The following is a 22,226-nucleotide window of genomic DNA, read 5'->3' on the forward strand; positions in this document are numbered from 1 at the left end:
ATTTTTGGTTTAAAAGGGTACTCCGGCCCTAAGACATCTTATCCCCTATCCTTTGGATAGGGGATAAGATGTCTTAGGGCTGGAGTACCCCTTTAAGGAGAACCTGTGGCCAACCTCAGAAATGCTTTTACTCTTATAAAATAGTTTAGGGAGTCCAGATCAAACCCTTTTTTTTTTGCAGTTTCTTGGGTATAAAAAACTGGAAAATGTGCAAATCTTTTCATTATACTTGTTATCTGTGTTGTTTTGGATAAATGGCTACCTAGCCTAAGGTTGCATTTTTTTGTCTTTTTTTCTTTTCTTCCTGTGCCATAACATTTTTCCATCCTAGTTGTATGTGGGCTTGTTTTTTAGGACATGTGATTTTTAACAAAACCATTTTAGATTACATATAATGTACTGTATTTTAATGTATGGCAAAAATCTACTTTTTTGTGGGGGGAGGGTGTAGAAAAAAAATATTCCACTAATGTTCACAATGTGGAATAAAGGATGTTAGTGTTTTTCTACAGGACAATACAAATAAGATGATACCAAATTTATGAATTTTGTTTTGATTTTAGGTTTTGTGCCCTCAATACTGTGTTTTTTTTTTGTGGGACAAGCTGTAGTTTATATTGGTACCTTTTGAGGGTACATATGGCATTTTGCTAATTTGTTATTCCAATTTTTTGGAAGTGAGATAAACAAAAACAACTTAAAAGTTATACCAAATGTATACAGTTTTTTTTTTCATTTTTTTTTTTTACATTTTACTACAGTACTTTTGTCTAATAAAAATAATTTTGAACACCTTGGAAACATGTATATGGCAGATGTGTGCAGGGACAAAATGGTTTAGTGTCACTCTCCAAATGTCATGCCTGTTAATTTAATGAAAATGTAACATATAGATAGAGCTATAATAATAAAGGTATGACCTATTCATATATCTAATGGAATACTACATTGATATGCCCCATAAGGTATACTTGCCATACTGACATCAGGGCACAATCATAACATTGGCTCTAAATTTACTATTGTAAACCTGACCTGTTTTGTCGGGTTGTGGGACAGAATTTGGCGCATTGTGCCATATAGTGTGTCTGTGCCATAATTTGCACCAAAAATATGAAAACCCGATCAACTCTGCATTTTACTAAGCAAACCTGAAAAAAGGGGAGTGGCTTCCAGGGAAAGTGGGCATGGCCCCGACATTTTTAAAAAGTCCCAACATATTTACTAAGGTTTCTACAGAAAATGTGGTGAATTTGAGCTGAGGAAAACTCGACAGCTCAGAGAATGTGTAAAAAAAGCAAAATGTAGGGAAGAGTGCAAAACGTAGGCAATGATTAGTAAATGAAGTGGAAAAATTCCTATTGGGAATTAAAACCCACAAAGAAACTACACTACACTCTTAGTAAATAAGAGCCATTGTGAATATATTTGAATATTTTGCATGCTGGGACTAAGTTGACCTGTATAATAAATAAACACGATAAATATGTATATATATATACACACATATATATATATATATATATATATATATATATATATATATAGTAGTTTTGTTATGTACAAAGATGAGAGTATACAATTAATAATGTGCACATTCAACAATAACATGCTATAGAAATGTGATCTTAAAAATTAACTATTAGTAAGAAAATTTATAAAATACTATTTCAGCCTAAAATTAAAGATCAATTTGAGTCCTAATACTGCACCATCCCATGCGCGAGTACACCGGAGCAGCATCATGCCAGTAGTTTATGTGGGGAACCGGATTGGTGCAAGAGAGCGCACTGGAAATTATGTCACGACAAGAAGTTATAGGATATCAGCAACTGCTGTACGCTGTACGCTGTAACTGCCATTAGCCTCGCAACCCTTGACAAATCTGTTTTTCCAGTGTAATGTCAGGGAGACAACCTTGCGCTTTTAGAACAGTTTTACTGAGAATTTATAGTAGGTACCATTGGGTTAATGTGGAGGTAGTGTTCAACCCCTCAATATTAATGTTTGACAAATAAGGATCAAATAAGCCACCTAGGGATGCAGTGACCACTGATTTACCACGTGGTGCTAAAAGGAATGTATATGATGTGCTTAACCTAAAGGATTGAATGGGATGAAAAGTGCACATTACTGCCACCCACATATCCATTGCACCTATCATTACAGTGATAATAATTGCCATTATTACCAAATTATTACCAACATTGTACATGGCAATAACACCACCTAGTGGTGATAGTGACCTTCTATTATCATACAGGGTCCCTGTTAATACTGGAATTTTTTGTCTAAGTGTATCCTGGGGGTAATTTCCCTGACTTAAAGAAGAATTAATGAAATAACAATTTTAAAGGGGCGTCTTTAGTTTTTTTTCCTGAATCGGGGGGGGGGGGGGGGGGGGGGTGAGATATAATGTACAAATGTACCTTTCCCTGGTGTGCTGCGTCCACACTTGTCCGCTTTTATCTCTGCACCACTCAATAAAGAATTTGGATTTTTGCACAATCTACGGTGGTGAGTGCCTCCTGTATCTACTATTCAAGTTTGCTTCTATGAACTTTGCCTTTGCGGGATTGAGCACCCGAATCAGGATTGTTGCATGTGTGGTACACCTGTTGCCCGCGGCTACCACACGTTGTAAAGAGGTGTGGGAAAGCTGAGTTTTGATCAAGCTGTGCCGGCCTGTTCTATCTTGTGATTTTGCATAATGTACATATGTATTAGTGAAAAAAAAATCTACATATAATTAGAAATCCAAAAACATTTCCTTTACCTCTCAAATCCTGCACTAATAAAGCTGTCGATGTGGTTGCAACTGTCAATTACAATGCATTGGGAATGTTTTCAGACCCTTTCACTTTTTTTTTTTAAATGTGCTAAAATATATATATATATATATATATATATATATATATATATATATATATATATATATATATCTCAAGTCCCCCCCCCCCCATCATTCTGCATTCAATACCCCATAAAGACAAAGTGAAAACAGAATTTTAGCAAATTTATTAAAAAGGATACACTAAGACTTTTCACGGTCATCAATATTCAAGCTCTTAACTATGACCGTAGCTCGGAGGTCTTCCATGTCTCTTGATCCTCTCTGAGATGTTTCTACATAATTCTTTAACCCCTTAACGACGCAGGACGTATATTTACGTCCTGCGCCGGCTCCCGCGATATGAAGCGGGATCGCGCCGCGATCCCGCATCATATCGCGTCGGTCCCGGCGCTAATCAACGGCCGGGACCCGCGGCTAATACCGCACATCGCCGATCGCGGCGATGTGCGGTATTAACCCTTTAGAAGCGGCGGTCAAAGCTGACCGCCGCTTCTAAAGTGAAACTGAAAGTATCCCGGCTGCTCAGTCGGGCTGTTCGGGACCGCCGCGGTGAAATCGCGGCGTCCCGAACAGCTGATCGGACACCGGGAGGGCCCTTACCTGCCTCCTCGGTGTCCGATCGACGAATGACTGCTCCGTGCCTGAGATCCAGTCAAGCGCCGATAATGCTGATCACAGGCGTGTTAATACACGCCTGTGATCAGGATGAGAGATCAGTGTATGCAGTGTTATAGGTCCCTATGGGACCTATAACACTGCAAAAAAAAAGTAAAAAAAAAGTGTTAATAAAGGTCATTTAACCCCTTCCCTAATAAAAGTTTGAATCACCCCCCTTTTCCCATAAAAAAAATAAAACAGTGTAAAAAAAATAAAAAATAAACATATGTGGTATCGCCGCATGCGTAAATGTCCGAACTATAAAAATATATCATTAATTAAGCCGTACGGTCAATGGCGTACGCGCAAAAAAATGCCAAAGTCCAAAAAAGCGTATTTTGGTCACTTTTTATAACATTAAAAAATGAATAAAAAGTGATCAAAAAGTCCGATCAAAACAAAAATCATACCGATAAAAACTTCAGATTACGGCGCAAAAAATGAGTCCTCATACCGCCCCGTACATGGAAAAATAAAAAAGTTATAGGGGTCAGAAGATGACATTTTTAAACGTATAAATTTTCCTGCATGTAGTCATGATTTTTTCCAGAAGTGCGACAAAATCAAACCTATATAAGTAGGGTATCATTTTAACCGTATGGACCTACAGAATAATGATAAGGTGTCATTTTTACCGAAATATGCACTGCGTAGAAACGGAAGCCCCCAAAAGTTACAAAATGGCGTTTTTTTTTCGATTTTGTCGCACAATGATTTTTTTTTCCGTTTCGCCGTGCATTTTTGGGTAAAATGACTAATGCCACTGCAAAGTAGAATTGGCGACGCAGAAAATAAGCCATAATATGGATTTTTAGGTGGAAAATTGAAAGGGTTATGATTTTTAAAAGGTAAGGAGGAAAAAACGAAAGTGCAAAAACGGAAAAACCCTGAGTCCTTAAGGGGTTAATGGATCAGCCAGAAGTCCTCCTTGAGTTGCACCCCCCCCACCAAACTCAGGGGGGACGGGGGCATGGTAAGAGAGGTGGACAAAAACCCAGTGGCGGAGTTACAAAGGGGGAGATTTATCAAAACCTGTGCAGAGGAAGAGTGGTGCAGTTGCCCATAGCAACCAATCAGATTGCTTCTTTCATTTTCCACAGGCCTCTAAAGAGGCCTGTGGAAAATGAAAGAAGCAATCTGATTGGTTGCTATGGGCAACTGCACCACTCTTCCTCTGCACAGGTTTTGATAAATCTCCCCCAAAGATCCTGTGTGCAAATGGGAGAAACTCCACCAATCTGGGCTTTATGGCAGAAAGGTTTAGCTGCTATTTGCAAAAAAGCACCTAAAGGGCTCATGGTGAGAAACAAGATTCTCTGGTATGATGTAACCAAAGTTGAACTTTGATAAATGTTGTGTCTGGGAGAAAACCAGGCACTTCTCATCTCCTGTCAAATACAAATACAGTGAAGTATAGTGGTAGCGGCATCATACTGTGTGGGTGTTTTTCAGTAGCTTGAGACAGGGAGATTGGTCGGTGTTGACTGTCCCAGCCAGAGCCCTGACTTGAGCCCAGTCCTATATCTCTGGAGAGACCTGAAAATGTCTTCCACTGATGGTCTGCATTCAGAGTGATCGAGTTCCAAAAAAATCTGCAGAGAAGAATACCAGAAATCCAGGTATGCAATTTTATATGGTATCATACTTAAAGGGGTACTCTGGTGGAAAATAATTTTTTTAAATCAACTGGTGCCAGAAAGTTAAACAGTATATTAAAGGGGTACTCTGGAGTACTAAACCCATTGCCCATCCTTTCCTTTTCCTCAACCTATTGATCTGTCTAAATATCATTCATTACCTATATACAGCAGTTTTCCTGTTTCAGCTGTCACTTACATGCAGGAAGTGATACAAAAACGTAATCCTCAGGTCCATTCTGTCTCGAAAAGGAGGGGGCTAGTCTCAGTGCTCCAAGACAAGCCCTACATGACCTATGTCCTGTCTGGCTGACACTGGTTTTAGACAGAAGCAAGGGGGAAAGAATATTGAAAAGTCCTGGAGGACACCAGAGGCCATAGGAGCTGGTGGAATCGCAAGAAGACCGCACAGGGGACCCAGACAAGGTATTGTGAAGGCTTTGTGGCATTTTTCCCTTTACTTCCCTGGAATACCCCTTTAATGCTATTTAAAAAGCTTAATCTTTCCAGTACTTAGCTGCTGTATGCTCCACAGGAAGTTTTTTTTCTTTTAAAATGTATTTTCTGTCTGACCACAGTGCTCTCTGATGACATCTATGTCCATGTCAGGAACTGTCCAGAGTAGGAGAAAATCCCCATAGTAAACCTCTCCTGCTTAGGACAGTGCCTGACACAGACAAAGGTGGCAGCAGAGAGCACTGTGGTCAGACAGAAAGGATGTTCAAAAAGAAAAGAACTTCCTCTGTAGTATACAGCAGCTGATAATTACTGGAGGGATTCAGATTTTTTAATTGAAGTAATTTACAAATCTGTTTAACTTTCTGGCACCAGTTTGGTGGAAAACAATTTTTTTTAACTCGAGTACCCCTTTAACCTGTTAAGGACTAAGGGTGCACCTGTATGCCCTGAGTCTGCTCCCATTCTATAATGCGGGGCCACGATCATAGCGGGTCGGGCTCCTCCTCTAACAATGCCCGGGACCTGTGGCTAGTAGTGTACTGCACTGATCGCGGTGCCGCGCACTATTAACCCTTTAGACGCGGCGTTCAAAGTTGATTGCCGTGTCTTAAGTGAAACTAAACTAACCCCGGCTAGCTCAGTGGGCTGTTGGGGACTGCCGAGGTGTCCAATCGCCGAATGACTGAGATCCAGGCATGAGCAGTCAAGCGGCAGAATCATCGATCAATGGTTTCCTATAAGAAACCATTGATCAATGTAAAAGATCAGTGTGTGCAGTGTTATAGCCCCCTATGGGAGCTATAACATTGCAAAAAAAAAAAAAGTGGGAAAAAAAAGTTAATAAAGATCATTTAACCCCTTCCCTAATAAAAGTTTGAATCACCCCCCCTTTTCCCATAAAAAAAATGGTGTAAATAAAAATCAAAATAAACATGTGGTACCACTGCATGTGGAAATGTCCGAATTATAAAAAAAAAATATTGTTAATTAAACGGTCAATGGTGTAGGCGAAAAAATGAATAAAAAGCAATCAAAAAGTCAGATCAATACACCGCTAAAAACTTCAGATCAGGGTGCAAAAAATGAGCCCACATACCACCCTGTACGCAGAAAAATAGAAAAGTTATAGGGGTCAGAAGATGACGATTTTAAACATATACATTTGCCTATATGTAGTTATGATTTTTTCCAGAAGTATGACAAAATCAAACCTATATAAGTAGTAGATCATTTTAATCATATGGACCTACAGAATAAAGATAAGGTCTAATTTTTACCGAAAAATTTACTGCGTAGAATCGGAAGCCCCCAAAATTTACAAAATGGTGTTTTTTCTTCAATTTTGTCGCACAATGATTTTTTTTTTTCCATTTTGTCGTAGATTTTTGGGTAAAATGACTGATGTCATTACAAAGTAGAATTGGTGGCGCAAAAAAATAAGCCATCATATGGATTTTTTGGTGCAAAATTGAAAGAATTATGATTTTTTAAATGTAGGGAGGAAAAAATGAAAGTGCAAAAACGGAAAAACCCCTGGTCCTTAACTCCTTAACGACCACGGACGTAAATGTATGTCCTGGTTTGGCGGGACTTCCCACAAAAGGACGTACATTTACTTCCTGTGTATGACCGCGAGCATCGGAGCGATGCTCGCCCCATACACAGCAGGTTCCAGCTACTAGCAGCAGCCGGGGACCCGCTCGTAATGGCCGACATCCGCGATCGCGCGGATGTCCGCCATTAACCCCTCAGATGCCGTGATCAATACAGATCACGGCATCTGCGGCATTGCGGTACTTTGAATGGATGATCGAATCGCCCGCATCGCTGCCGCGGCGATCCGATCATCCAGCATGGCGGACGGAGGTCCCCTCACCTGGCTCCAGCCGTCTCCCGGGGTCTTCTGCTCTGGTCTGAGATCGAGCAGACCAGAGCAGAAGATCACCGATAATACTGAGCAGTGCTATGTCCTATACATAGCACTGCACAGTATTAGCAATCAAAGGATTGCTATAGATAGTCCCCTATGGGGACATAAAAAGTGTAAAATAAAAGTTGAAAAATGTAAAAAAAAAGTAAAAAATAAGTGCCCTCCCCCAATAAAAATGAAAATGGTCAGTTTTTCCCATTTTACCCCCAAAAAGGGTAATTTTTTTTTAAATAAACATATTTGGAATCGCTGCGTGCATAAATGTCCAAACTACCAAAATATAATGTTAATGATCAAAAATGATGAATGGCGTAAAAAAAAAAAAAAGGCCAAAAATAGGGCGATTTTAGATTACTGATTTGTTACAAATAGTTTTAGATTTTTTTTTAAGTGGCACAAAAATATAAAAGTATCTAGCCAAGGGTATCATTTTAATCGTATTGACCCACAGAATAAAGAACACATGTAATTTTTACCGTAAATTGTGAAAACGAATCCCTCCAAAATGTGCAAAATTTTGGTTTTCATTAAAATTTCCTCCCTAAAAAAAAATTTTTTTGGGTTCGCCGTACATTTTATGGTAAAATGAGAGGTTTCATTACAAAGTACAATTGGCCACGCAAAAAACAGGCCCTTATATGGGTCTGTACATGGAAATATAAAAGAGTTATGGATTTTAGAAGGCGAGGAGGAAAAAATGAAAACGCAAAAATAAAATTGGCCTGGTCCTTAAATTCAATGCAGTATTTTAGTTTTTCCTTTTTTCAATAAATTAGCAAAGGTTTGTAACATTCTGTTTTCCCTTTGTCATTATAAGGCATTGAGAGCAGAATAATGGAAGAAAACTTTATCAAAACATAACAAAATGTGAAAAAGCGAAAGGGTGAGGTGTGAATATCACTATTGTGTGTATTGTGTTCACACTATTTTGGCCAGTGAGGGGTTCCTATAGTCAGATGTCATCCCTGAGGCAGAATAAACCTAGACTGAGAGGGGGATTCAAAATTATATTACATCTAAATAAGAAACATTGGAGCAGTTGCCCATAGCAACCAGATTCCTACCATATTTTTCAAAGGTCTTAAGAAATCAATTTGACTGGTTGCTATGGGCAACTGTGCCATTCTCGCTCTACGCAGGGTGTGATAAATCTTCTGACTTGCATACAAATGAAGTTATCTAGGAAGGAGGCCAATATGGCGTGCTCGGTCTCTGAGGGATAACTTTGTGGTTTGAGGCAATAGAACGATGAATCATAATTCAGAGAAGATCAACTTGTTTCCATAGAAGACAAATGTTGTCTGTCACCTTGGGGATTTTATAATAATTCAGCCTAGTCTATCATACAGCACGTTCTGGAGGGATCATTTAATTTATATATATATATATATATATATATATATATATATATATATATATATATATATATATATATATATATATATATAATATATCTATATCTATGTATATCTATATCTATATAAAACTCAATGGCCCTCATTTACTAAGAGTGGAGTGTAGGTTTCTTTGTGGGTTTTAATTCCCTACAATTTATTTTCCACGGTATTTACTAATTTTTCCCTACAGTTTCCACTTTCCCTACATTTTGCTTTTTTTACACATGCTCTGATCTGTCTGGTTTTCTTCAGCTCAAATCCACCACATTTTCTGTGGAAACCTTTGTAAATATGTTGGGTTTTTGTGAAAATGTCGGGAAAAAGCCCCTTTTTGGAGACCACGCCCCCTTTCCCGACAGCTACGCCTCTTTTTCGGGTTTTCTTATCAAAATGGTTAGTTTTTTTTTTTTTTTTTTTTATTCTGGCGCAAATTCAGGCGCAAATTCTGGCGCAGACAGAATTTCCGGCAAAATGCAACAGAATCTGGCGCACAACCCGACAAAACATATCGGGTTTGCAATAGTAAATGGGGGCCAATATGTTGGGTTTTTGTGAAAATATCGGGAACACGCCCCCTTTAGGAGACCACGCCCCTTTTCCTGGTGGTCACGCTTTTTCCGGGTTTTCTTTGCAAAATGGAGAGTTAGTCGGGGTTTTTTCAATTCTGGCACAAATTCTGGCGCAATATCTGGCGCAGACAGAATTTCTGGTGCAATGGGACAGAATCTGGCACACAACCCGACAAAACATGTCGGGTTTGCAATAGTAAATGAGGGCCAGTGTGTGTGTGTGTGTGTGTGTGTATATGTTCCAGCATTACGTTCAAATGGCTAAAGATATTAACATGAAACTTGGCACACATGTTACAACAACAAACATAGGATAGGTAATTTAACCCTTACCCACCCCCATTTGCCAGGGGCAGGGTTTTTATTTAAAGTCCCATACAAGTCTATGGGAATTATTTGTTACTGCATAACTTCCAAATGGCTGGAGATATTTCGATAATACCTGGTACACATATTACTTATATGTCCACTTAAAATATAGGATAGTTAATTTAACCCTTAACTACCCCCATTATTAAGGTTCGGAGTTTTTAGTTTAAAGTCCTATGCAAATCAATGGGAAATGTATGTTCCCACATAACTTCAGTACAGCTGGCGATATTTCAATACCTGGTACACATATTAAGGGTTGGGATAGGAGGACGGGATATGAGGACGGGATAGGAGGTCGAGATAGGAGGACGGGATAGGAGGTTGACATAGCAGGCCAAGATAGGAGGATGGGATAGGAGGTCGAGATATGAGGATGGGAAGGGAGGACGGGATAGGAGCACGGGATAGGAGGTCAAGATATGAGGACGGGAAAGGAGGATGGGATAGGAGGTCGGGATAGGAGGTTGAGATTGGAGGTCAGGATATGAGGACGGGATAGGAGGTCGAGATAGGAGGACGGGATAGGATGACGGGATAGGTCGAGATAGGAGGTCGAGATAGGAGGTCGGTTTAGGAGGTCGGTATAGGAGGTTGAGATAGGAGGTTGAGATAGGAAGACGGGATAGGAGGTCAAGATAGGAGGTCGGGATAGGTCGAGATAGGAGGTCGGGATAGGAGGTCGTATAGGTCGGTATAGGATGTTGAGATAGGAGGTTGAGCTAGGAAGACGGGATAGGAGGTCAAGATAGGAGGTCGGGATTGGAGGTCAGGATAGGAGGTTGAGATATGAGGAAGGGAAAGGAGGTCGGGATAGAAGGTCGGGATAGGAGGTCGAGATAGGAGGACCAGATAGGAGGTCGGGATAGGAGGTCGGGATAGGAGTTCGAGATAGGAGGTCGAGACATGAGGATTGGATATGAGGTCTGGATAGGAGGTCGGGATAGGAGGTCGGGATATGAGGATGGGATATGAGGTCTAGATAAGAGGTCGGATATGAGGACAGGATAGGAGGACGGCATATGAGGTAGAGATATGAGGACGGATATGAGGTTTAGATGTGAGAACGGGATATGGGGTTGAGATATGAGGACAGGATATGGGGTTGAGATATGAGGACGGGATATGAGGTTCAGTTATGACAACAATATATGAGGATGGGATATGAAGTCAAAAGCTTCTTCCTTTGTTGATTTTCCTCCCCAACAAGGATTAGGAAGGAAAAACCGGGAAACGCCGGGTACTCAGAAAGTATACACATATATATATATATATATATATATATATATATATATATATATATATATATATATATGAAAAACAGTAGTGGGTGTGCTCAATCTGTCAGTTCGTCCGAAAATCCAGTACAGTGTAGACCCCTAACGACTATACCAGGGTTTTTAACAAGCAAAAATAATTTGACAAGCAAAAAATAATTAATGAAGGAGTGTACTGATTCTCAAGGACATAGTAAATATATGTGAATGTGATGCAATAATGTAGGCTTGGATGAGAGACTGTGACTAAAAATATATAGCCTAAAACGCCCAAAAGTATATAGATAGCAAAGACTGTAGGTTACAGAATTATATTAATTGAAAATTAATACAATAGAAATAGAACCAAAGTGGATGCCGGCAATCCACTCTGGTAGATTAAATAAAGATGTGATAAAAACAGATAATATAGTTCAAGGATCTACAAACTGCCAGCGAATCACTTCCAAAACACTGTCCAAAGCTGGCAAAGATGGTAATCCACAAAGGGTATTCTGTCTCAGAAGAAAAACTTACATTTTTCTGAGGTCAGAGGAGCGCTGAAGCACCAGGAATTGTGCCCACTCCTGCAGCACCGCAGGTATGTGCGCTGGTGTATGCGCTAGTATTTGCGCTGCTGACACGTAAACTGGAAGAAGAAATGGTGTGGGGCCAGAGAAGCGCTGGAGTCCCAAGTAAGCGGACCACTCCGGCAAATGTTAATGGTGGGTGAACACTGTAGTGCGACTCGGCGGTCGGCAGAGGAGGCAATAAATCAGTTCACTCACCCACCCTTTTGACAGGGAGAAGGACGTCCACGATCTTCAGGTCCCAGTATATTGCAGTGGTGCTCTAGCTTCAAGTGGAGGAGTCTGCCCTGAGACAGACAAGCCCTGGTAGCGAGCAGTGTCCTGGCGAGCAGAGTGACTTGCTGTAGCGTGTACTTCAATGATGTGCAGGGTGGTAGATGGTCTGTTGTAAAGCTGTGGTAGGCTTGTTAGGACAGCTGGATGGAAGTGTGGCGTTGGTTCAGTTGGTCATCAGACGCGTTTTGAGCCTACTGGGCTCCTCCTCAGTGATTTATTGACTTGGTGTGTTTGAGGTTCTATTTATAGGGCTCTTGATAAAAACCCTTAGTGGATCACTAGATACATATACTTTTGGTGGCTTTGTGATAAAACCCGAACTGGATAAAAAAGTAAAATTAGAGGACAAAAACATGGAGTTAAAGTGCATGAAATGAATACATATGGATAGATTATTTTAAAAGCCCCTCTTAGATTGCATGTAAATTGTGTTGGAAAAATATGTTAAAATAGAGTTAAAAATGTGAAAAATTCTAAAATGCATAAAAAAGGGGAACAGGGATATCTATATATGTGGCCTATGAAAAATGAAGATATACATATAATAAAATGTGGGAAATATATACCTAAAAATGTAATAGTGAACATAAGGGAAGGAATAGTGTATGGATATATATTATTATGTTAAAAAGCCAAATAATTCTAGGTCCACATTAAGCCAAAAAGGTGCTAAGGTGTTAAATTCATAAATAATTTTGCTTTCCTCTCGACATTCTTAGAATATGATCTCCTCCTCTACAATCCTTTTTTACTGTTTTTAAAACTGAGAAAGATATACTGGATGGATCACAGTTGTGTGCTTCTTTGAAATGCATGGATAAAGTATGTTTTTCCAAGCCTACTTTTATATTATTATATGTTCACTCTTATTATAAGGCTTCTTTTTGTTCTGCCGATATACTGTTTTCGGCATGGGCACCCTATAATGTAAAGTACGGAGGTGCTTGTGCATGTCAGAAACTCTGTAATGTAATATTGGTAATTATTTCTGTTGGACATGATAGTCTCCGTCTTTTTTTTTGTGGAAATTTTGTCATCTTAAAATTACTGCATTTCCCACATTTATAAAATCCTTTCAAAGCTAGCCATATTTTCTGTTCTCCTTTTGTTTCCAGGATCGGTTGTTTAGTAGTAGGTGCCAATTTTATTCCCAAGTTTAGCGCCTTGGTGTACACTATTGGTGTAACAATAGTTAAAATAGGAGCTAATGCTCTGTCCTATTGGAGTAGCAGACAATATTTGTTGATAATGTGTTCCACTTTTTTGTATTGGTTGCTGAAGTGTAAGATAAATTTCATCTGTTTTTCTTTCTGCCATCATGTTTTTTTCTTTGAAGTAATCTTCCTTCTTTAGTTCTCTAATTTTAGCCAATGATTCTGCTAATAGTTCTTCTGGTTAATTTTTCTCTTTAAAATCTTCTGTCAGTTTAAGGGCTTCTTTTTCAAAATCTGCTTGGTCAGTACAGTTCCTTTTCAACCTTCTATATTGTCCTTGCGGTACATTTAAAAGCCAACGTGGTAAATGGCAACTGGAAAATAAAATGAAGGAATTCTGGCCGTCTGTTTCCTAAAAGTTTTGCATTCTAGCTTTGTCTCTTTTACCTTAATAGTAAGGTCCAAGAATTCCACATGAGTTCTTCTTGTCTGTGGGGTGAAGAAAAGATTAAATTAATTGTTGTTTAGGGTAGTTAAAATAGTGCTCAATAATTTTTCATTGCCTCCGCATATCATAAAAATGTCGTCAATGTACCTGCGCCAAAGGACCAGATTCGCACCGAGCAATGGGCCAATGGTTAGCTGTTCCCAAAAACCCATAAAAAGATTGGCATAACTCAGTGCGAACCTGTTCCCCATGGCAGTACCAACTCTCTGACAATAAAATTGTTTATTAAAAAAGAAATAATTATGATTCAAAATAAAATCCATGCTGTCTGTTAAGAACTCAATCTGGAGGGGTGGAACGTCTCCTTGGTTTGTCAAACAATAAAAACCTGCTTGAATTCCTTGTTGGTGATTAATGCAAGTATACAAGGAACGAATGTCTAAGGTATATAAAATCCAATCTTTTTCCCAATGTAAACTTTCTACGACTCTAATGATGTCCGTTGTGTCTTTCAAGTATGAGTGAATTTGTTTTACTAATGGCTGGAGGTACTGGTCAATGTATTCTAAAAGGTTTGTAGTTAGGGATTGTACCAGCATGACACTATAGGTCTTCCTGGAGGTTGTGTAGCATTTTTATGTACCTTTGGTAGTACATAGAATAGTGGAAGTCTTTTTTCGATACCTAGTAAAAAGTTCCTCTCTGATTTGTTTTAAATTTTATCTAAAAAAGCTTTATTGCACAGTGTTTCCATCTTTGGTCGAGTATTTTTCAGTGGGGTCCGATGGCAGATTTTCATAAGTGTCTTGGTCCTGTAGTTGTCGATTACACTCCTGGATATAGTACTCTGTATCCAGGATCACAATCGCCCTTCCTTTGTCTGCAGGCTGGATAGTAATTTTATGTTCATCTTGCAATTCCTTTATTGCTTTTATTCCTTTCTGTGTAATGTTTCTTTGTGGTTTCTTCGGGGGTGGGAGTTCTCTGATTTCTTTTTCCACAGCAAACCGTAAAGCATTTATCTCCGCTCATATTCCATGTATGGGGAAAAAAATGTGGATTTTTTTCTTTATATCAGAATGTGTTTAGATATTTTCAGTTTGGTTATTCCTTTCAATCAGGTTTTTCATAAAAACTTTTTCGCGTGGGCGCAAATTTTAGGCCCTTATTTAATAATTTTTCTTGATTTGAGGTTAAATGAACACTACTCAAATTGATGATGCATGAATATTTTTTTATCTTTTTCTCCTCTTCTGGACAGGGCTTCCTCCTAGATCGATTAGTTCTGGTTTTAGTTCTAAGCCTCTTTTTCGGGTCTCCTTTGGATGGTTCGGATGATTCTTGACCGTTGGTTTTTGTGGTGTTTCTCGTTGGTGTATTTGTGCTGTCACAAAAATGTATTTCATTTTCTGTTCCAGTGGGTTCTGTAATGGCATAGCTGGGTTGTGAATGGGTTCTGGTAATAATGTCACAGGTTGAATCTGTATTGGAGGATGGTGCTGGGGAGATGTTCGGTGCATTGTCTTCTGTTTTTCCTGGTAAGTTCTTGGTGGATGTTTGTGATTGAACAAACCACTCCCTAAAAATGTTCTTACATATTGTTAGTGTTTCTCTGTGGATGAGAACAGTAGACATAGGGTATGAATCTGTCAATTGGTTTGTCTCGGTTGAATTGTCTATTGTTCTGATACAGTTCTGTTGTCCAATTGTAATGGCCTTGATTATATGGGGTGTTTTGTCTTATACTGGAACCTCTATCATCGTACTGGTTATCACGTGATCTTCCTTCTGGAGCGAACTGTTCATTTTGAATTGGATGGTCTGACCTATGTCTTGTATTCAGTTCCCGCTGAATTTTCCCAGATTTTTTGTCAATAATATCACATTCTAGTTGGTTTAGTGCATGTACAACTGTCGTTTGATATTTAAGAAATCTGTCATTTTTTGAATTTTATGAATTTTTAATTCCTTTTCCAACTCATAGGTTATGATCTTTCCCCTATCTATAATTAATTGCAAGAGTTCCCTTGATTTTTCATTGAAGAAATTTTCCCATGTGGTACTGAAGAACCACCTATCCCCACAAAAACCAACGGTCAAGAACCATGATCTGTAGTTTTGTTTTTTTTGTACTAATTTTGTTTTGATGGGAAGTCACCAAAATATGCAATTATAGACCCTGTTGGTTTATTAATGTTATATTTTAATGGTTCGGACATTTATGTACACAGAGCCTACGTTTATTTGGGGTGTAATGGTTCAATCTTCCCTTGTGGCCATTAATAAGTAGGCATAACTGGGCACAAACCTGGTACCCATGGCAGTGCCTTTTTTGGAGATAGTAATCCCCATGAAAATAGAGCACAATGGAGCACCAACTGTTCCCTCAAATCTAATTTTTACATGAAGACATGAAGCTGGACCTGCTATTATAAAATCTATGCAGGCTAACAACAAATTAAAAAGATAAACCTAATTTAGGATACAAATAACGAATGGCCATAAAAGAACTCCTCTCCACGGGTCATCATGACAACAGGGGTTTAAATGAGTGGTCCATTTTAACCAATTGGAACTAATACTTTTCCATGTTACAATCTTGTTCCTTTCATGTACGTGTATGTTGCTACCCTGCAAAAGGACTTAATCGATGACTCATAAAAGGACTGATCAGTAAATACCTAGGGCTAACCCAATACTTCACAGAGGAGGTGTACAAGGATTGTACTCCTCCTCTGTGAAGTATATGCTGATACCCTGAACCTCATTATTAAAGGGGGGCAACAGGATTGTGAATTTTGGGGTGTTGCATGTGATCACTGTGGGCTGTTTCGTCTGCCTTTCTTGACTAAACCAAGGCTTCTCAGTGCAATTTTCTGGATATGATCTTATTGCACAGTATGACGCCCCAGTGATTGCAGCAATTTATTATGACTGCCCTTTTCTTTCTCATATGAGGGATCAACTATTTTTTTTTAAATAATTTTTTAACATATATCTATTAAAGGTTGAATTTTAGCTAAGGCTCAGGTTTCTTTTGCTGTGATAACTTTTGTATATGATCACTCCCTATTATTATGCATATTTTACTGTCAGTGATTTAGTTCCATACTTGATGTTAGCTCTTTATACACAGTTACACAGTAATCATGTAAGATTTAGATATCATACAACAACAGCTCAATAAAGCAATTATAGAACCAAAACAGATTTCATTTATCTTGAAAAGTATCCATTTTATCTTGACCCATAATTATTTACTACATATAATGTATGTATATATACACACACACACACACACACACACCTATATTTTATAGGTGTATAGAGAGAGTATAGGACGGCACAACCTGCATTCGGAAAAACTGGGGTTAAATATCTTCCTGATCGGGTTAGCAAGCATAGCGAGGCATAAATTCTAGTGGGGTGGCGGTGCTAGGATATGAACAGAAATAGACTTGTAATATGAACTAGGTATGAAGAAAAAAAAAGTATATCCGCACTCATCACTGGGAATGAAACTAGATGCTCCTAAATGGATGCAGCCACGGGACCGAGACTTCAGAGAGGCTTGTGCGCTCAGAGGCTATAACTGTCATTTCGCACGTGTGCGGATGAAGCACACACACGCGAAATGACCAGAGAGGCTTGAGCGCTTAGAGGCTATAACCGGTCATTTCGCACGTGTGTGCTTCATCCACACACGCGCAAAATGACAGTTATAGCCTCTGAGCGCACAAGCCTCTCTGAAGTCTCGGTCCCGTGGCCGCATCCATTTAGGAGCATCTAGTTTCGTTCCCGGTGGTGAGTGCGGTTATACTCTTTTTTTTCTTCATACCTGGTACACCTATATTTTATGCTGTCTTTTACTTCTTCACCCAATTCCTTTATTTTAGTACATTATCAATTTATTTAATTCTTCCTATTTAAAACATTTCTTGTTACACCTCAAATGACATTCTATGCATTGATTTAGTGTATATTAATTCATTTTTAGTTATCCTACACATCTCATGGTATTTAATCATTTATTTATTTATTTAATTAATCATTCTGTGGTTGAAAAGTCTTGCAAACTATTACCACATAAAACTCTATTTCATAAAATCTTTATACTAGGGAGATTTCATCTCATAAAAATGCATTCCATGCAATATACATAAGAGGTTTCACAATATTTTGTTTAATCCCTAGCCTTCTTTACTCTTTAGGATTTCATATAATTTCAAAATCAGTTATTTTTATAAAATTTTCTTTGTGTATGCCCACATTTTATTACTATGATATTGTAATTAGATCTGTATATATGAACTTGAATCCAATCCATTGTTTACAATTCACCTTGGGGAATTCAGTCCATTTTTTTATGGAGCACCTTAGGAAGATCTAATCAAGTGACCCAAGAATGGATATAAAAGAGGGGAATTTTTCCCCTTATTCCACTCTATCGATACTGAGGAAGGGGATGCATACCCAAAATGTGTTTAATCATTGGATCCCACAACCATACAAGTGACCATATCAACTAATTCATTTGGTTTGCAAGACCTGTATATCAGATAATCATCATCATCTATTTGTATATTCAGCAAGAGCGAGCTGAGACAATATCATTACTATGAGGATGGTGCCAGACTCACCGCTCACTTTTTTCAGGTGCACTTTCCATCTAGCCCAGAAGGACTGTGATGTCACTTGACTAGGACCTCTGCTTAAAGAGGACAAAGGTGCCAGAGCATCCAGGGAACCACATTTGTCATTGATAACATGAACCCCAACATCTTCATCAATGTTCAAAAAGGCACTTGGTGTGGCATGGATATAAATTTTTCCACTTCTATCATATGGTCCATTCTTGTTACGCCGAGCGCTCCGGGCCCCTGCTCCTCCCCGGAACGCTCACGGCGTTCCTCTCTCTGCAGCGCCCCGGTCAGACCCGCTGACCGGGAGCACTGTACTGACTCTGCCGGCGGGGATGCGATTCGCATAGCGGGACGCGCCTGCTCGCGAATCGCATCCCAAGTCACTCACCTGTCCCGATCCCTGGCTGTCACATCCTGGCGCGCGCGGCTCCGCTCCTTAGGGCGCGCGCGCGCCAGCTCTTTGAGATTTAAAGGGCCAGTGCACCAATGATTGGTGCCTGGCCCAATTAGTCTGATTAGCTTCCACCTGCCCCCTGTCCATATAACCTCACTTCCCCTGCACTTCCTTGCCGGATCTTGTTGCCTTTGTGCCTTGAGAAAGCGTTTACTGTGTTTGCCATTACTGTGTTCCTGACCTCTTGCTATCACCATTGACTACGAACCTTGCCGCCTGCCTGCAATCCCGAGGTCACCAGCTGTCGCACTTGACCACCATGCTACAGCAACTTCAGTCACAGCTACAGCAGCTGCTACAGCAGCAACCATCTCCTCCGCCGGCTCCTGCACCAACCCTAATAACCTTTGAGCGGTTGAGGGTTGGATGCTTGACTTTTGTCAGTTTATCAATTAGCCTAGACTCTGGAAAAAAGACTGAGTCAGATGATGATGTTGGAAAAGGACAGCTTCTGAAGATGCCTTGATGAGCCAATCATTCACATCTCAAGGTCTTGAAGTCTTAGTGCTGCCACCACTGCAACTACAAGTTTGGTAAAAGTGTAAGGGGCAAAGGCTGTACTAAAGACAAGGGTGGCAAACTGAAGATAAAAAATGACCCTTTGGAGGTGGACAGCATTCCTCAAATATCTCCTGTGAGCAGTATGCACAGGGATATGCAGGTAGGCATCCTTCAAGTCCAACATCGCTATTAAATCTCTTGAACTTAGGATATTAATGATGGATTAAATGGTCTCCATACGAAAATGTATGGTTGATGATCATCCTCCAATCTTCTATAACTTTTGGCTCCAGAAGGTCTAGAGAATAGATACCAGACTCTTGTTGTTCAAAGGGAACATCTACTTGGGGCTCCTTGCGACGGTATTCTTGGACCAACGCCTCCATAAATTATTGTCTCTCGCAAGGCAGATGCTTGGTTGTTACAAACTTCTCTGGGGAAGGTGACTTGAAAACCATTGAATAACCATCGGTCACGATATTGAGGACCCAGGGGTCCCTGATTGAGGTTGTCAAGGCTTCTTGGAAGAAGTATAATCTTCCTTCCACATAGACTGACATCCTCTAGACTGACATCCTCTCCAACAAAAGGACTGAGGAAGGGACTTGTCCTTATCGGCAAGACCTTCCATGATCCTGTCTAGTTCAGCCCCAAACAACCTCCTCGGCTCGGATGTAAGTATACTATTGGCTGCTGTATACTAAAGAGAAAGTTGTGTAGTTCTTTTCAGTCTGACCTCAGTGCTCTCTGCTGACACCTCTGTCTGTGTCAGGAACTATTCAGAGAAGAACTTGGACAGCTTCTGGACAGTTCCTGATATGGACAGAAATGTCAGCAGAGAGCACTGTATTTAGACTGGAAAGACCTACAGAACCTTCTCAGATGTATACAACAGCAGATAAATACTGGAAGGGTTAAGATTTTTAAATACAAGTAATTTACAAACCTGTTTAACTTTCTGACACAAGTTGATTTGATTTAAACTACTGAGAGACTGCATTAGGAAGAAATTCAGATGCCAAGGTGATAGATTTAAAGGATGTTAAAATGTCATCCCTATGGACCCCAGAATCTACAGTATGTCAGACTGCACTTGCTTCAGGTGTCTTGTTAAGAATTTTGCCACCTCAGAGGATACAATAACCATAGAGGCTGCGGCAGAGGCTGAGGTAGATGAATTATTCCTTGTCAATGTGCATTCGGACCATCTATCTATGGAATCCTTGAGAGAAGGAACAACTGTGTGTTTGGGCATATTAAAATGGCCTTTGGGAGAGCCCCCACTGCTTAATCTGGTCTTCTTTCACCGGGAATACATTAAAACCAGCTTGTAAGTACAGGACCCTTCTCAAGGTACTTTCATTCCAACTCCACAATTTTCTTTAAAAGCCCTGGACCCCATTGAGGTAGACTCCGAAGCTTCTCCAGTATCAACATCCTGGTCTCCTGGCTATATGGATTTAAGCAATCTCTTAAGCAATCTCTGGCCCTTTTCCAGAGGAAAAAAGAATTTCACAGGATCTTCATCTTCCTCCTTCTCTGAAGAAAAATGGACTTCATCAATGATATGAAAGCCTTTCTAAGATGTCATGAGAACAGACTTCTGCAGTGACTGAAGCTGGGACCTTTTTGGGGCTAGGGACTCACTTAACCCAATAATAAATGTGGTCACAAATTCCTTGCCCCAGATTATGAGTCCTGGACTGTGGGTTCCGAATTGAGACTGATAAATCTGCAAGATGGACAGCAAGAAAACTTGTATGAGTCTGGAATGTGGCATCTCACAATTCATACAAGAGAGATGTCTCCTCTTGGACCTGGACTTGTGAATTAACTCCCTCTTGCCTGAACCCGACATCTGGGAGGAAACATAATGGGAAAAAAACGCAGACAGCATCTGAGCCCTATAGAGCACCGGAGGGTTTAAAAAACAGCCTGCAGACTCAGAGCACCCCACTCCAAAGAAACGACAGAAACCACCTGTCCTACTGTCCCTAGGAGCCCTATTGTCCCATGTCCTACCGTGTGTTGGGGAGCCCCCCCCCCTTTATAGAGACTGTTTATTGTTTAAAAATTTCATCTGTTCTACCAGCTTCACAGGGGCATAATACTCCATAATACCTCTGCTGGTAGGACATATGGAAATATTTCTTTTCACTTAGCTATTGCATGTGGACCTATTTATTCTTGTATCATAGAACCCACTGTAAAACAGTCCCCTAATATTTGTTACAAAAGGGAATGAATAGTTATACAGTTTAAAGGGCTTCTCGTTCAGAGACCTGTGCAGGAAAAGAGGCCGGGTATGATACTTGTAACAAAGCTCAAGGTGAAGCTGGTTACTGATCCCTCAGGCCATATGTGGATCAGCAGCAGGTTATACAAACAGGAGATCAGTAAAATGGATTAATAGTCTTGTGATATTATTCAAGACCATTAAACCCAACAGAACTCAGCCCAGCCACTATTACTTCACTTACAGGCTACTTACAAGCACATTCTTAGTGTTCACTCATATATATAATTTGCTACATAACTTTTTGCAAATCCCATTAATACTGTTATTTTCCTTATTCCTTTTTTTTTTTTTTTTTTTAAGAATTGGACTATTTTTTTTACTCATGTGAAACCATGTTTCTGCACAAAAAGATGCAATATAAAAAAGTTGTGACTGTAGCATCAGAATCCTCTACATGAGGCTCCAGGTGTGTAGACCTCTGTACTGGTTGTAACTGTTTATGACTTTAGGCTGCTTTTACTCTATGGAGTTTTGTTGCAGTTTTTGCAGAAGCTTTAAAGCCAAAACCAGGTGTGCATCATAATGAATTGAATAATATAAAGAACAGATGCTACTTCTTTTTTTTTTTATTTTGAATCCAATCCATACTAGTGAAGTGGATTAAAAAAAAAAATAAAGTAGAAGTAGTACCTGTTCTTCGTATTATCGTATTCATAATGATGCACACCTGGTTTTGGCTTTAAAGCTTCTGCAAAAACTGCAACAAAACGGCACTGTCCAGGTTTTACTGACT

At 39.6% G+C, this 22,226-nt stretch overlaps 1 protein-coding gene across 5 annotated transcripts in view; it reads left to right on the forward strand.

The window, feature by feature from the left end:
• Positions 1-22,226, forward strand: part of IL5RA (interleukin 5 receptor subunit alpha) — a 217,032-nt gene that overhangs the window by 107,356 nt on the left and 87,450 nt on the right. The window contains exon 1 of one of the 5 annotated variants that reach the window (XM_056525038.1): positions 1,884-1,953. The exons of 3 other annotated variants lie outside the window; for them this stretch is intronic. In XM_056525038.1, the coding sequence (XP_056381013.1) occupies positions 1,902-1,953 (52 nt within the window). In that variant the 5' untranslated portion in view covers positions 1,884-1,901. Of the gene's footprint in view, positions 1-1,883; positions 1,954-4,679; positions 5,131-22,226 lie in introns of those variants that run through there. One more of the 5 variants, XM_056525035.1, reaches the window with a different exon arrangement.

Source organism: Hyla sarda, chromosome 6, assembly GCF_029499605.1.
Source record: "Hyla sarda isolate aHylSar1 chromosome 6, aHylSar1.hap1, whole genome shotgun sequence".
Classification (NCBI taxonomy): Eukaryota; Metazoa; Chordata; class Amphibia; order Anura; family Hylidae; genus Hyla; species Hyla sarda.